At 39.5% G+C, this 16,330-nt stretch overlaps 1 protein-coding gene across 22 annotated transcripts in view; it reads right to left on the bottom strand.

The window, feature by feature from the left end:
- The window catches only part of Sgip1 (SH3GL interacting endocytic adaptor 1), a 205,775-nt gene extending 190,488 nt beyond the window's left edge, over positions 1 to 15,287 (bottom strand). For 9 of the 22 annotated variants that reach the window (XM_078026471.1, XM_078026454.1, XM_040288803.2 and 6 more), the window contains exon 1: positions 14,146 to 14,540. In XM_078026471.1, the coding sequence (XP_077882597.1) occupies positions 14,146 to 14,155 (10 nt within the window). In that variant the 5' untranslated portion in view covers positions 14,156 to 14,540. Of the gene's footprint in view, positions 1 to 14,145; positions 14,544 to 14,574; positions 14,593 to 14,810; positions 14,881 to 14,960; positions 14,979 to 15,142 lie in introns of those variants that run through there. The other 13 variants (XM_078026459.1, XM_021731094.3, XM_040288814.2 and 10 more) reach the window with 8 other exon arrangements.
- Positions 15,288 to 16,330: the final 1,043 nt, after the last annotated feature.

Genomic DNA, 16,330 nt, shown 5'->3' with positions numbered 1-16,330 from the left:
ATGCAAACGAGCTCATGACCTTCTCCTTAAACTCCTCCAGTGGCTTTCCATGACCTCAGAATAGATTCCAGATCGTCTCATTGTTCACAAAGCCCTTCCTGACCTGAATCTTGTTCTTCTCTCCTGTCTCTTTTCCTCCTTATTGGTCTCTGGTCTCCACTCATTTTTTTTTTTTGCTTGATCCTTGAGCAGCTTATAAGTCCTAGGCCCCTTGTCTCTGTTCTTCTCATTGAAATGTTCTGTTCTTCAGTTTTCTTGTGCTTCTTTCATTGTTTTTTTTCACCATCTGAAGCTAACTTTTGTAGTCATTTTTCTTATCTCCTTTTCTGCTAGAATACAAGTCCAGTCCATGAGAGCAAGATCTCTAAGTGAATCGTGTGTGTCTCATGCCCAAACCGGTAGCTAGAGCATAGCATTCCACGGTCACTACAACATTTCCTCTGTGTCCACACCAAAATGTAATCAAGAGTGTGCCAAGCTCCGTCCTTCAATGTGCCCTGGGAACTATGTTGCCATGAATCTGAAGACAGCAGAAAACTCAAGAGAAGATATCCAGATTAAATAATTTGATCTGGCATTTAGAGTGAGAGGATTAGACTGAATCCTCTCTATCTATAATCTGAAACTTTATACAGGTCTCTATGTGGTTTTGTAACTAGGCCAAGACAGATTTCAGTTGAACACACTTTAAACTGGTTTTAAATTGACTCACTACATATCCATTATCAGTAACAATATGTTAAACAATATTACATATACCTTTCCTCATTCTAATAAAGAATTTATCAAATTAGGAAAGGTGCTCATCTCCTGGTCTCCAGAAATAAGCAAATCATTTGTGGGCATTAAAGATGGAGAGACAAGGGATGATAGTAGCAGGGTTTCATCAGGGATTCCTAACACTAGTCACCGGCTTCAAAATCATTTAGCCTACCCCTCAGTTGAAAAGCATTTCCAAGATATTAAAGATGCTAATGGTTCTAATTCTGCATAATGTTTTATTTTAAAAATTATAGTTTTCAAAATATTTTTCCACATATTTTGTGCTTGAATACTTATTACCAATTGAGAAAGTTAGGAATGCTCATATCATTTGCCATTCCACAGATGGAAAGGTAAAGAAGAGGTCACCTGCCTTAGAGGGATGGCCAGCTAGTAGAGAGATGTCAAAATTACTTCCTACTCACCTAGCACATTCTTAGCCTCATCTTTAATAACACCAAGAAACAAGGGTGCCAGGAAATATTAGTATTTCTTTGAATTAAAATCAATTTGTCTTTCTACTACCTGCTTTCTCTCTCATTGTTAAATAGCTAGTCCAAAGTCGTCCAGCTGACTGGGACAATGCCAAGGCTGGAACACAAGAGAGAAAGCTCATCCCTTCAGCAAGGTGGCTCATTAAACAAGAGCCAAGAATTCATATCAACCACGTGACTCACTAACCTGAGCAATTCCAGCTCAATACACAAACTAAGCTCCAGATCATAGTCTCAACACCTGACCACAGGATAATAATAAATAAATTCTCATGCAATGAACTGTTATGAAGCCAGTACAAATAACACTTCTGGAGATGACTTCTTGATAATGACAGTGACAGTTAATGTTTCTTGATTAAATATTTACTTTGTACCAAGTACTCTTCTTTGCATGTATTATATGGGATATACGATATGCTATGATAATAATAATAATAATATGAGTTAAATTAATTTAATCCTCATAATAATCTTTATAGGTAGAGATCATGTGTATAGAAGAAGAAACTGAGGCCCAGGGAGGTTAAATAACTTGAATAAGTTCATGCACCTGGTAAAGGTCAGGATTTGAATCTGAGCAGTTATTTCTAGAGCCCATTCTCTTTACAAATATAGACACTGCCTAGGATAGAGGATACAATCCAGTGTAAAGTGCAAAAGTCTTATGGGTATGTATGCCTGTGTTTATGTAATTTTAAACTTTTTGACATATGTAGATAGATAGAGAATTTATTGAGTGCTTACTTAATACGCCAAGTACTAGGCTGAGTGTAAATGATACATTATCTCACTTAATTTCCTTAACAATTGTTTACAGTAGGTATTATTTCACCCATTTGATTGATGTGATCACTGGGGGTTAAGAAACTTCCTGACTCCAAAGTCCATGTTCCGCATTCTACAAATTGTAGCAGTATTGATTATTTCATAACAGTGAGATTATTGGCGATTTCAATATCTTCTTTGAGTCTTCCTGTTTTTAAAAGTTCTACAATGAAAATGGGCCTCTCAAAATCAGAAGAAAACAATTAAACGTCAGGCAAATGTGTGAGAAACCACATGCTGCTGGACCAGAGGGTGGCTCTCAGCCAGAGGGATCCTACACAGCAGATGGGTATTTGCAGGAGAGTAGAGAGAGCACAGTCGAAGCACACTCTTGATTACATTTTGGTGTGGACACAGAGGAAATGTTGTAGTGACCATGGAATGCTATGCTTTAGCCACCGGTCTGGGCATGAGACACACGCGATACACTTAGAGTCCTTGCTCTCATGGATTGGACTTGTATTCTAGCAGATTAGGAGATAAGAATAAATGACTACAAAAGTAAAATTTAATAAGCCTTTGCTATGGACCAAATGCTGTCCTAAAAGTTTTGCATATATTAGCTTATTCAATTCTCATAATAACCATACTGGATGGCTTCATCATTTTCCCAAAACTCTGTGATCCCTACACAGGATTTACGCAGTCACAGGATATTTATCAAGCACTTACACACGTCACTCACTGGGACTGTCAAGCAAGATTTGGTCCCTGCCCTGGAAGAATCCTTGGTCTTCCATAACGAACCAACATGCAGGTACAAGAAAGTGATTTTCCTAACAGAAAACTGCAGCTAAGATTTGTTGGGAGCTTAATACTTAAGCAAAAGACTGCAGCATCAACCCCTGCCCCAGTTGCCTGCCTGCCTGCCTGCCAGCCTAACCTACAGATTTTGAATTTGTCATGACAGATGTAATCCAATTCCTGAAAAGTCTCTGTTTTGGTCTCTGTATGTCTGTCTGTCTCTCTCTCACATAGGTATATCTCCTTTTGGTTCAGCCATGCCTCTGGAGAACGCTGAGTGCTACCAGTACACTTTCTGATTTAATTCTTATAACTTACATGTTAAATAACCTATGAGAAGAAGACTTATCATCCCTCCCATTTTCCTAATAAGGAGATGTTTTTGCTAGCTTTCCAAGGTCACCCACATGGAGTTTAACCTAGGTCAATCTTAACTCCAAAGCCAATACTCTCCAGTCTTCCACTATGTGGCCTTGGGAGTCAGGAACCAAGAACCACCTGAGCACAGGGAAGGGAGCACCTCACCCAACCTGCTGCATGTAAAGAGGCTTTGTTGAAAAGGGCACTTTGGTCTGACCTCGAATGGTCAGAACTGACTGTTACTGCATAAAGAAGGGAAAGAATGGGCAAGGAGTTCTGGCTGGCTGGGACAGTGGGAGATGAGAGAACCAGGCAGCCTGTGTGTGACAGTCTTGCAGGGGATACTAAGGCATTTGGACTTCATTTTCAAAGCACAGGAGATAATCAAAGGCAGGTGAGGAAATTGATCTGTGACAGCTGAAAGGAGGACAAAATTGGAAGGTAGAAAAAGCAAAGCCTGATCAGCTTGTGAGCAGGGGGAAAAAGGAAGAGAACAGAGTCCAGAGCTCCTCAGGAAGGATGTCTGCATCTCCGGAGGACTAATGATGTGGGACTGGAAGTAGGGAGGAATCATGGATAAATCCAAACACTAACTCTAGTTGGCTATCTGGTAGACACAGTTCTTCAAATGAGGGACACAAGGAGGCTCAAAGAAGCCCATGGTTAAATTAGTAGCCCAGGAGCAGCAGAGTTCTACCTGCTGTAGGGCTTAAAGACCACTCCCTATCATTGTTGCTATAGCTTGGTGCTGTGAGCATTTTTTTCACTTGTCATTTTCAGGGATTCTCTAAGGGCATTTGTAATGGTGGGTGCACAGCTAGACCACCAATTTTCTATTTAGTCTTTTATTTTATTTTTGTGGTGCTGGGCATTGAATCCAGGTTCTTATACATCAGAGGCCAGCACTCTACCAACTGAGCTATATCTCCAGCCCCTAGTCCTGATCACTGTATTTTAAATTTAGGAAACTGCCCATGGTAGGAAAAGCAAAGTGATGTCATTTCATGTGCCAACTTCAATCAACCCACAGAGGTGGTTTTGGAATATGATGTTGTGATAGATGCTGAAACCAGACTTCATTTTCAAAGCACAGGAGATAATCAAAGGCAGGTGATGTGATTGATTAATGATGCCATCCATAGTCAAGAAAAGAGCAGCTTATCACCTGGACATTGAGAATCAAAGATGATAAGATATATCATCTCTGGTGCAGGAATAATCTACATAAGAAACGAATCAGCAGGCAGTCATATCTAGCCTCTAAATACTAGGGAATCAACAACTAAGGTAAGAAAGAACCTCATGAGAAAACAACTGGCATCTCCACTACACTCTTTCAGATGTTTTCATATTTATAATTTTATTTGACTTTTCACAACAATTCGATGAGATAGGAAGCCAAAGCTATTCTTCTCTTACAAATGGGGAGGCTGAGGCCAAAGCAGTTCCAGACCTCACTCAAGGTCATATGACTAGTAAAGAGGCACAGCCCCTCTTGGGTCTTCCTGCTCTACTGTCCTGACTCACCCACAGCAGATGCATGAGCTGTGAAAGCAGAGGAGAGAGCTATAAATGGTCACATTGTGTGTGCACTCAGTAGAACGATGATCCTGGGGACACATTTCATTTGTGTGTCTTTTGGCAGTCACCCAGCCATCCTCAGCACCTTTGAACGTGAAAGACACCATGGGTTCCAAGTCTTTGTCTATTCACATTTTTGGAATCATTACTAAAATAAACTTTGATTTGTCCTCTTACAAAGAGAATAAAAATAGTTGGGTAAGTTCTTTCACTTGGCCCTGGCTTCCTCAATGGTAAAACAAGGTTGGCCAGTTTGGTTACTCTTCAACTGATGGTACACAATATCATGTGTTCATGATAATGGCAACGCTTTCACAGAATGCCAGGGAACAGGAGCTCTTCCTAGGAGAAAAAGGACTTTTGTTCATAGTGGGAGCCAGGCTTTTCAATAAAATGTTTGTCAGATGGAAGCTGTGAAAGTTTAGAGTCCGCTGGGTTAGTGACATCACAGTGTGACCCTTCTCATCACACCATCCTGGTGACAATGAGTGGCCCTGAAAGGAGTTTTTTGGAATAAGACACTTCTGTATTAGGTGGTCTTCAAGTTGATAGCAAGTCTGAAGGATCATGACCTGATAATAAATGAACTTGCTTAGTTATGGAGAAAACACTGTATCAAATCCAGGCAGTCTGATGTTTCCTTGTCATCCAGAAACCCAGCCAGACAATTTGAAGCATGAGCAGGACTTTTCATACTATGACACAAGTAAAAAAGCACTGGACTAGGAGTCAGGATTGCTAGTTCTGTCACTTGACAGTTGGTCCCTTGAGCAAGTCACTAAACCTCACTGGGCCCCAGTTTCCTCCTATTTAAAAAAAGAATAGCAATACTTATCCTTTCCACCACACAGACATTGTGAGAATAAAATATGTACCTAAGTAGGTGACATCATAGACAGTTCTAGACTTGATTCTCCTGAGGCTGGGAACTGCAGTCACCCCCCTATTGTGTGCCCCGCACCTTTCATTTTCAGTGTCTAGCACAGAACCTGAGACTAAATGTACTTATTGGCTCCAAATGTACTTGTTGAATAAAAAGCACTTTTTAAAACTTTTAAGTGTGTGCAAATGTCACATAATCTTAAAACAATGTGAGAACAATATTTTCCTTCTTATGCCGTTTATTAGATATATGTAAGATGGATAAGTTTGTTAGCTTTGCATTGCTTTGATCAAAATATCTGATAAGAACAACTTAAGAGGAGGGAAAAGTTTATTTTGGGCCTATGGTTTCAGAGGCTCAACCCATGATCAGCTGACTGCATTGCTTTGGGCCTAAGGTGAAGCAGAATATCATGGTGGAGGGCATAATGAAGGAAAGCTGTTCAGCTCAAGGCAGCTGGGAGACAGTGAGAGAGCAGAGAGTCAGGGACAAGATTAGTTCCCAAGACCATACCACCAGTGATCTACTTCCTCTAGCCATGCTCCATCTACCTAGAGTTATCACCCAGTAGTCCATTTTGATTATTAATCCATCAAATGGATTAATTCACCCATGAGGTTACAGCTTTCATAATCTAATCATTTCACCTCTGAACAATCCCTGCATTAACATGAGAGCTTTTGGGGGGATGTTAAAGGTACAAATTACAACAATAATTTCTCAACCTTTTTAAGAATCCTAAAGCAATTGTCAAGGTGCATAATAGAAGTGGATATGAACCAAGAGTAAAAATGAGTATCTTTGGAATATGGCCTAAAAGTTATGACACACCTTTCTGATTCTAGAATAATCCTTATTTTGGGGGCTAACATCTTGACTATGGAGAATTTCAAGCTCAGAGATCCAGCTGAGATTTCAGGTCTAACTTTGAGCTTGGAAGAATGAGCTAAGGCAATGACATGACATTCATCCATTTACTGAAATATTTGGGAAGAATAAATCCAAGAGGTATCGTCATTAGACATTTGTAGAATCAATGTGAAAACTGCAGTTTTCTGAATGCCCAACTGTCATTTAGTGCATGAATCACAAAGGCTAATGTTGACAGTCTTCTGCATAGGAAACTTGCTTTCTTACCAATGAAGAAGACTCATAGGTGCCTATTTATATATTACCTTTCTGTGTTCTTTTCCTGATCACTTTCCCTGATCCAGACATATTAGCCTCCTTGCTGTGCCTAACACATTGCCATTCTGATCCTTTACAATTGCTGTTTTCCCTACTTCTTGAACTCTTCATGTAAATAATCACACAGCTACTGCCTTCCTTCTGTCCCTCAAGTCTGCCCAAATGTCTCCTCCTCAAGGTCTTTCAACATCACTCTCTTTATTACAGCAAACACATGCAATTCATTCTATTCTTTTCCCAAGTACTTACCCCCGTCTAATGTACTATGTATTTTATGTTTTTAAATCATCTCACTCTTGCACCAGAGAGGAAACTCGACATAGGAAGAATTTTTTTTTAATCTATTTTGTTCACTATTGAACTCACAGCATCCAGAACGATGCCTGAAACATTTGTTATGTAATTTTTGAAGAATAAAGGAAGAGTGCAATAGCAGGTACTATTAAAGGAGAGTTGCATAAATTCACTTTTCTTCTTCTAATACAGCAAAAATGCAAAACCAACTCGTGGCACACAGACAGAATAACAGTGGATAAAAGATTACAGCAACAAGAAGAAGAGAGCATTGCATTGAAATTGTTTGTGTGCCAGATGCAAGTATATTTTTAAGGTGAGAGAAAGTGGAGTCAATCTTTAGAATTCAGCCTTTGGAGGGAATCTATGTGGAGAATCCAAATCAATCAGCAAATGCCAGAGACTCTTGGAGCTGGAAGTTCTAGAGGTATGGCAGATCAAGAATCTCATTTTGTCTGCAAGGAAGCAGAGCCCTGGAATGTAAAGTAACTTTTTCAAGGCACACAGCCAAGCAGTCACAACACTCAGACTCAAACTCAAGTCTGACTTCTAGGTCTGTGCTATTTCTACCAAAAGCTCAAACTGCACAATTTCACCCAGCACCTTGAGCTCCTAAAATTAGCCAATACTCCAATCAGAAAATTTGGCATCTGAAAAACTTCACATACCACAACACTGCCATTGCACACATGAACACGTTGTACGACATTACACTTATCTATATTCATTTATTTATTTAAAAATAATTTCCCTGATTTCAAGTCAAGCCTTCTGACTCTAGAAGACACCATTTTCAGGGTTAGTCATAAAGCAGAGAAAAGGTAAAAGAACCCAGGAAGAGAAAACTGGGATGAATGATTGGGAAAAATGGAGCAAGAAAAGGCAAAAAGAGGGAAGAAGAGAAAAAAGCATACAGGATACTGAAAAAAACCGACTCATAATTTCTTTGAAGAGCTGTGCCATGATGTATATCTTTCCATTATAAAAATCATTTCCTTAAAAATAATCACCAATTGCTGGGGTTGTGGTTCAGTGGTAGAGTGCTTGCCTAGCACATGTGAGGCCCTGGGTTCCATCCTCAGTACCACATAAAAAATGAATGAATAAAATAAAGCTATGAAAAAAAAGTTACCTTCATTAAAAAAATAATAATCACCCAAATAATTAAAGCTCAACTATGTGTTCTCAAATGAACTCTTTATTTTGCTTCTCAAAATGTATTATCTATGTCTCACAATTTAACACTTCATAATACATTGTCTTATTTTCTAATTGTGTCATGTTTTTGTGAGTTTTGTTTCTCCAGTGAGAATGTAAGTTGAACATAACTTTTTCCTATTAAATATAATGATACCAAAATAATACCTAAAAAAGTACAATAAGTCATCAGAGTCATTTGGACCTAAGTTTACTCATTCAGTAAACAAACATTCTAGTTATCTACTGGGGGCTGCAGGAACAGAGGTGAAAATGGTGGACCAGATTCTTTCCCTTACAGAGCTTGACCTGTGAGTGAGACATTCAGGGAACACAAGGTTAAACAACAAGTCATAAAGACAGCTCTGCGGATTCAGTGGCCCAAGTGTGTGTTTAGGAGCTTAAGATGACAAAAAACGATAGGGAAGTCTTCCTGAGGATGCTCGTGTCACAAGAGAATTGGCAATTCAATGAGCTGGGGGAAGAGGAGGCAGGAAAGAGTTTATTCTAAACACTAGGGATAGACACTAGTGTGCCTCTCAGTAAAGGATTAGACGAACTTGAAGAAGAAAGAAGGACAGAGAATGCAGGCTCTTATGGGATGTGGATTTTAAAAGAAATGGGAAGATAATGAATTTTTTAAATAAGGTACCAACATGATATAAGGTATTGAAATATCTTTTTCTAATATCCTGTAGATGCAGTTAACTAACATGTAGATTGCAAAAATGGAGACCCCTTAAAGTAGACCCAGTAAAGTATCTTCCAAAAAAAAAAAATGGAGATTCCCCCTAAAGTACTTCTCCCATAGCTTTCTCACCCTAATCAAGCCATTCTGTGCCCATAGATATATCTGGCAGTCACCACACGATTTGTTTAGACCCAGCACCTCTGCCCATAAGTCACTTTCTCCTAAGGGATTCCTCCCTTTTAATGTTTCCCAGCCCCTTGTATCTATGACCTTCTTCTTCTTATTTAGTTAATTTATTCTCAGGGACTTTTTCAGATATACAAGTTCAAATTCATTATAATCTGTTATTCCTTTTCTCCCTTTGCCTTTTTTATAGTCATCTCAGTAAGTTCTCTGTCCTTCTCCCTCAACTCCATTTTTGAATCTATGTAATAACCTTACTCACATTTAATAAGAGTTAATGTGATAACATTGAATTAAAAACAAGCCACAAGAATGAAAGTAAAATTGAAAATAATTGAAAAATCCAGTGCTATGAGTCTTTAAAAATTTTTGAAAATATCTAACAATACCTTCAAATATTCTTACCAGCTTCTCATTATCCTCTAATTAAGACTTCTTTGTTAATAATTAGATAAACCAGGATGGAAGACTAATAGCAATAACAAACAGCAATATTTGAAATTACAAATATATTTAATGCCATCATTCATTCCCCTTCTGGCTAATCACTATGGTAACTGTACTGTTGTTTATACATCTCATTGTAGATATGCGATAATATTGGGCTAATAGCTTTCAAAGGACTAGTGTGATACCATCATTTATGTCACTGTTACTATGAGAAAACACGTTCCAGTAACTCACAAATGAACTTTGAGGACCAAAAAAACTGTGAGTTGGTGACTTTCTGCAACTTGTTTATTTGAAACACAGGTAACAAATATGCCAACTGCAACAGAAAGAATTGTTCAGAATCATCTAGCATGGATTATCTAAAATTTTTTAAGACTATGTATTCTTTTTAGAGATTTAAAGTTGACCTTAGAATTAGATGGGAACTTATACATCTAAAGAGTCTTAAACAACATAGTCCCAGAGAAGGAAAAAAACTATAAATGATGGGATATATATTAGAATCTCACACACATGCTTAGATTTTCTAAAGTAGCTTCACTATTTGAGGTAAGGGGATTGGCAGAGCTAATTAGCATTCTCTTTAAAAAACTTCTTAGCTAACTGTAAAATAAATAGTTCCAGCTTCAGTTGCTTTCTTCCTTTTTGATCACATCAAAGAGTTTTTTTTAAGTATTATAAAACTCCATTTCTATATAGGAAAAAAAGCCTTTATTGTTTATAGGGCTTACTGCAATAACAGAATTTCAGTTAACCTCAAATAGTGTCCAAACCATCTAAATAATGATTTTGGACAGAAAAGGAATTAGAAAGGAACCAAAGGATATGGTTCCATGAATTCTCATATTTAAAATGGAGAAAAATGGAATATATAACTAAAGAAACAAAGGCCTCTTTTTTTTTTTCATTTTGGCTACCTTGCCCATCCTCATACAAAATTAAAAGAAAAAATTTCTAGAAGGCCAATTTCTAGAGTCTTGTTGTTGATAGGTTCAAATTTCATTCCATCATTTTCTGTGTCAGTGTATTATCTTTTATTTTTGAGATTTAGAAAAATTTCTGCAAAAGTACTGCTATATTAAATACATTTATTTTCAGTAGTAAACATAATACAATGTTTTAAATCACCCTGAATTTCAATGAAGCCCTTAAAAAATACACTTGCTGATTTTGAACATTGTTATATAGTATGAAACAATCAGCACCCAGAAACTTATCTTTCTGATTCAGCACCTAAAACCCTGAGTATGGAATTAAAAACACAAAGCACTTTCAGTCACTTCTGCATGAACAAGGAAAGTTCTTTCCAGGCAGCCTCATGAATAAAAAGATATTCTAAGAAATACTGGCTTCGCCTCACTATCTTTGGAAACATAACTTTAAAAATGCCATTTTTAAACTTTAATAATAATATATGGAAAATAGTCCTGAAGTTGCCCTAACCAAATAGACTACATTGTAAGTGTAGCCAATGCACACACACTTAAGCAAATAATCCCCTTTATTGCTTATCTTTCCCTTCACATTTATACCACATATGATCTATATCATTGGGCTTTCTTCAGAAAAGTAACAAATCAATACCAAACACTTCCAAAAAAGGAAGAATATAGTAAGCAACAAATCAAGTATTTTTTTAAATATATATTTTTAATAAACATAGTTGATATAGAATCATGAACCCACAAACTACTGGTGGCCCCCTTAAGGTCCCTGCAGAATTATTAAGCTGTCTTTCATGACCTTAGAATCACTGGGGAGGTAGTTACATTCCTCTTCTATGACCAGGATTCCGAATAGGCTGTTGAATGAATGGAGCCTGTATCCTGTCCCACAAAAACAAGGACACAAAACTAAACTATGCACCATTCCATTGCATATTTGTTTACTCTTGTTTTACACAAAGTAGAGAAGTGGCTTTGAAAAGTTGCCCTGGCCATGCTTTTTTTCTGAGCAGCAGATTGAAATACTTCAGCAATATAGAATGAACACATATTATTGCAGCCATTCATTCTCCCCCTCCATAGAAAGCTGTTCATGTGGCTGACTGTATGTGTGAGTGACTGTGTGTGTGAGAGAGACACATGTACAAGTTGAGATCAGACACTATTTTAACGAGCTAGATATTTGGTGGCACATTCTCAGAGTCCACTGATATTTCAGCTAAGACAACATTTTAGGATGCCTTTTAGGGGGTTCCTTGTCTTTCCAAGGTTACTATGGTAGATATAACACCTTGGCTTTTTTTTCAGGTGACTTAAGTGAAAATAACCATTATGTCACATCTTCAGAGTAAGAGCAATTCAGAGGTGAAATTCTGGAATACAATATCAGAAATACAAACAGATTATTGCCAAAGAGATTGGCAACTAAGTTGGAAGAACACTGACATGCAGATGGATTTCTGGTTAAGGTTCCTACCTGCTTTCCCAAGGTCACTGAACCATTAAAATAACAAGGTTTGAAAAGAATTTAAATAACGACTATAGGTAGAAAAAATTATTTGCTTCACTTTAATTTTTGAACTAGTGGCAATATCTGTACAAATTCTCTTGCAAGGGTCTGATACAAGGCAACTGCATCCAGTGTCACCTCTAATTCCTACCAGAGCTAAGATAATATCCTTCATTAGATAAATTTGGCAAACCCGGCGATAGTGCTAATTCAGCTCCAACCCAAGTCTTTGTTACAGTTCTCATTTCAGTGTAGGCAGCTCAGATAAGCTTATCACAGAGCTTTCAACTGACATTCTGGGTTGGCACAATAGACCATATTACCAGGGAGGATCATTAATGAGCATTAGTAAATTTTACTACCTTCAGAGAAGACACTAGCTCTGTAGTTTGCAAGGCAAGAAGTACAATGTTAGATCTTCCAATTGCCCATATGTAACTGGAATCTAATCAGAATGAGTACAGATGCATTTTTATGAAAAGCTACAAGAAATTTATCTGGTGAAATACAGTGCTTCCATATAGAAGATTTAAAAAAAAGAAAACTGAAGAAGATAATCCACATAGACTTTTAATTGAAAAGTACATAAGTGATGCTCTCTTTGCCTTACCTTGTTATTAAAAGATTAAACTCATTTTGAATTAATGAAAAATGGTTTAATCTTAAAGTGCTAGCAGTCTCAATTTATTTAGGCCTGCCTATATTTAAAGAACTAGCTTGAGATCCCTTTACAAACAAGATCAGGTTCCATAACAAAACGAAACCCAATCTCTCTTATAAGGCTATTTTCCAAAATCTGTGGGTTTTGACACTGGAATTCTTCACTCCCCCAAATCACACTAACAACATTTGACATGATGACAGAGAGAGCAAAAAGAATTCATTTCTGTCAAATAAGTACACTGCTGTTTTTTTTTGAAACCATCCTCCCCTTAATTCCATTTTGGTAAATTTCTAAGGAATATTTAAAATTGGAAAGACAGACTTTGGCTTAAGAGGTGGCCTCTCTGCCATTTTCATGGCTGATTTGAGACCCATTATGTACTCAATTCTGCACTGTAAAATCCAGGCTGGGGACAAATTTCTGCCTGTCATCTTAGGAAAGGCCAGGAGTTTTGCACCATCCTGTAGTGTGAAAACAGAAAATCAAAGCTCGCATAGAGCTGACTGCTTCTTTCCTGATCTGCTTGCAGCTTTTTTGAGGCAATCTTGGCTGTCACTATCTCAGCCTGGGAAGGGTAATTTGGTAGAATAATATATAGTTTAAATAGCATCTCCCCAGGGAAAGTTCCTCCTTACACTTAATATTGAATGCAAAAAGATAATCAGCAAGTAATCATTTGATGCTTGGCTAAGAACCATTGCATGGGGAAAGCTTTTAGGAAGCACATTTTTTTTTTTTTAACCTGATAAGATCCTGATTCAGGAGCCAAGAGGCCCAGATATTTTCCTTATATTGTTCATTCTTTGCAATGGCATAAATGTAAAACTTCAGTTCATGGACCAAATTTGCTGTAACCATCACTCTAATTATATGATGCAAATTGCAAAGACAAAAATATCTTATAAGATTTTTTTTTTAATTTTTAAGCAGCTCATTGAAAATGACAGTATGGATAACTCTGTAAATGACCTCTCCTGTCTAATGTCAATTTCAGAAAACAAGTTTCCATTGTAAATGTTTAATCAGTGTAGTTCCAGGAACCCAGCAAAGAAAACCTTATCTTCTCTCCCAACTTATTTGCTCTGCAAGCTCTTTCCTAGCTCTGGCTCAGCTTCCTACAAATACTTTAGGCTTTTCTCTCTCAAAGGAGCTGGGAGCTCTCTGTAGGTTCTGAGCTAGACAGAAGCCCTGTGGTTGATTCCATTAGTCCAAGCCCTGGTTCTCTGCAAGGAAACTGCAGCATTTATGCTTGCAAAACCCTGGCAACCAGGTTCTAGAACGGCCACCAACACTGGCTGCACACATTCTTCCGTGCTGTTTTGCCCAAATCTTGCCCGAAGCCAGTCAACCTCAGCAGAAAGCATCCTACCTTCCATCATGGTGGCAGAATTGCATTCCTTAATTTCCAAGGAGTCTGAAAAAACACAGGAGGATACGCTTCCAGGTCTCAGTTAAGTCCTCACAACGCCGCTGCTGAGGTCTGCAGTGTCAGCTGCCGAAGCCAAAGGAGACAAGTGTTAACCCGAAAGACAGGCCATGGATGCTTGCTGGTGCTGCTTCACCTACAGGCTCCCAGGAAGATGCTGAGAGAGAAAGGCAGAGGAACAGCAAGCCGGCCGAGCTGCACCGCCTGCGCTGCCTCGGCCAATCCCTTCAGCTCTGGACCGCGTCACATGGTAGCCAGCCTGCATCTCCTGACACAATACCCCCGGAGAGCACACGGAACCTATTTCCCTTCCCCATTCCTCTCCACCCCAGCGCCTCCCGTTTGTCACCAAATACAGAGCCCCTTCCCCACCTGGTGACGCACTTCCCCCCGCCCCTCCGCGTCTTCTTCTTAAGCCTATTGCAGCGCCTGGGTGCCCGAGATTAATTATCAGGCGCTGCCACCTTAACAGCGGACTCTAGCATGAAAGGAGCACCTAAGTGGCTCGCTGCGGCGGGGATTTTTTTTTTTTTTTTTAAGAAAAACTTCTTAATAATTCCGTGCAGCCCGAAGTCTTGGCAACACGCTTTTAACGCTCCCATTCCAACCTCCTTTTGCCCTGAAGGAATGCCAAATGTCAGTATCCGTGGCTTCTGCGCACATCTGTGAGTCTCTCTCTCTCTCTCTCTCTCTCTCTCTCTCTCTCTCTCTCTCTCTCTCTCTCTCTCTCTCGCTCGCTTTCGCTCTCTCGCTCTCACCTCCATTCAAGAGAGGAAAAAAAGCAATCCGTTGACGTCACATCATAAACAATTATCCCCAAAAGGATGATGCAGAAAAAAATTTCACCCCAGCTGCCTTCGAGAGAGCCAGGGAATTAATTGCGCATGACATGCCGAAGGGCTGGGAACTGTCATTAAAACAAAGAAACAAAAGAACCCACCCGAGTGGGGCTCTGGAATCAAACTGGCAACGCTTGAGATCATTTCTGGGGCGGGAGGCGGGAGAGAGGGGAGAAGGCTGGGAGCGGAGGCCTCAGCCGGACCGATGACAGCTGTGCACGCCGGCTTCCTCCCACTTTAATTTGGGCCAGCAGGCCAGGCCGCAGACAGACCCCAGGACGCCTCTGGACAACCGGTTCGAGTCCCGCGGCCGCCGCGTCCTCCCTGCCGAGCGCGCACGTGAGCCGCCTGGCTTCCCCAGGTGGGGAGCTTTCTCGCAACCGACTGTGGCTACAGCTGCCAACTGCACTCCCTGTGGGGAACAGACTTTCTTCGAAATGACACGTTTTTCGAGACGCGTCTCTGGCATCTGGAGTCTCCCTTCAAGCCCATTCGTTCACCCCGGTGGAAATCCGGAGGGAGGCAATTGTGCCCGGTGGTGGCGGGAGGGGTGGGCGGAGCCCTGGGTTTGGCAGTTCCAGGATGGGATCTAGGTTCCTGTGTGTGCCTAGTGGGAAGGATTCCGGGCACCCGTTCTGGTTGGGTTGAGAGTTTGTCATCTGACTACTCCCCAGAGACCCGGGAGCCTTTCAGAGGGCCCCAGGACCCGGTTCAATGATCCTTGCTTCTCTCTAAGAGGCTCAAACAGCAAAGGGAAAAAACAAAACGGGCTGGGTGGCCTAGGAGAGGGAGGGAGGGAGACAGGGAGAGAGAAGAGGAGGAAGGGAGATGACAGGCCAGCAAAGGACCTCTTAGGAACCCAGGGAGAGGACAGAGGAAGGGGCACTTCTTCTATATAGACTAGCAGAGAAGCTCTCAACATTGAAGCACTTTGAGTGACAGATGAGAATGTACTCCAAAAAAAAAAAAACTTTAAGAAGGTGCATGACATGCTCAGGTTTGAGTCTTTAATATTATTATTAAATTAGATTATAATTTTATAATATTATAATATTATTTTTAATATTATTATTATATTATAATACACTCAAGAAGTTTTAATATTTGCTCAGCCCTTAACAAGGTCTAGCTGTTTCAATCAGAGCAAATGTGACCTATTGGTGGCTAAGAAATACTGAAGAAAAAATAACCAAAGAGGCCAACTGAAGCAGCACATCAACAGTTAAAAGTGAAAACCAAAAACTCAGTTCCTTAGCAACTTACAAGTGTTTTAAAAATTGTTTTCCCTA

Source organism: Ictidomys tridecemlineatus, chromosome 11 (genome assembly GCF_052094955.1).
Source record: "Ictidomys tridecemlineatus isolate mIctTri1 chromosome 11, mIctTri1.hap1, whole genome shotgun sequence".
Classification (NCBI taxonomy): Eukaryota; Metazoa; Chordata; class Mammalia; order Rodentia; family Sciuridae; genus Ictidomys; species Ictidomys tridecemlineatus.
Note: the sequence above shows the minus strand (reverse complement) of the source record. Positions and strands in the feature narration are given on the sequence as shown.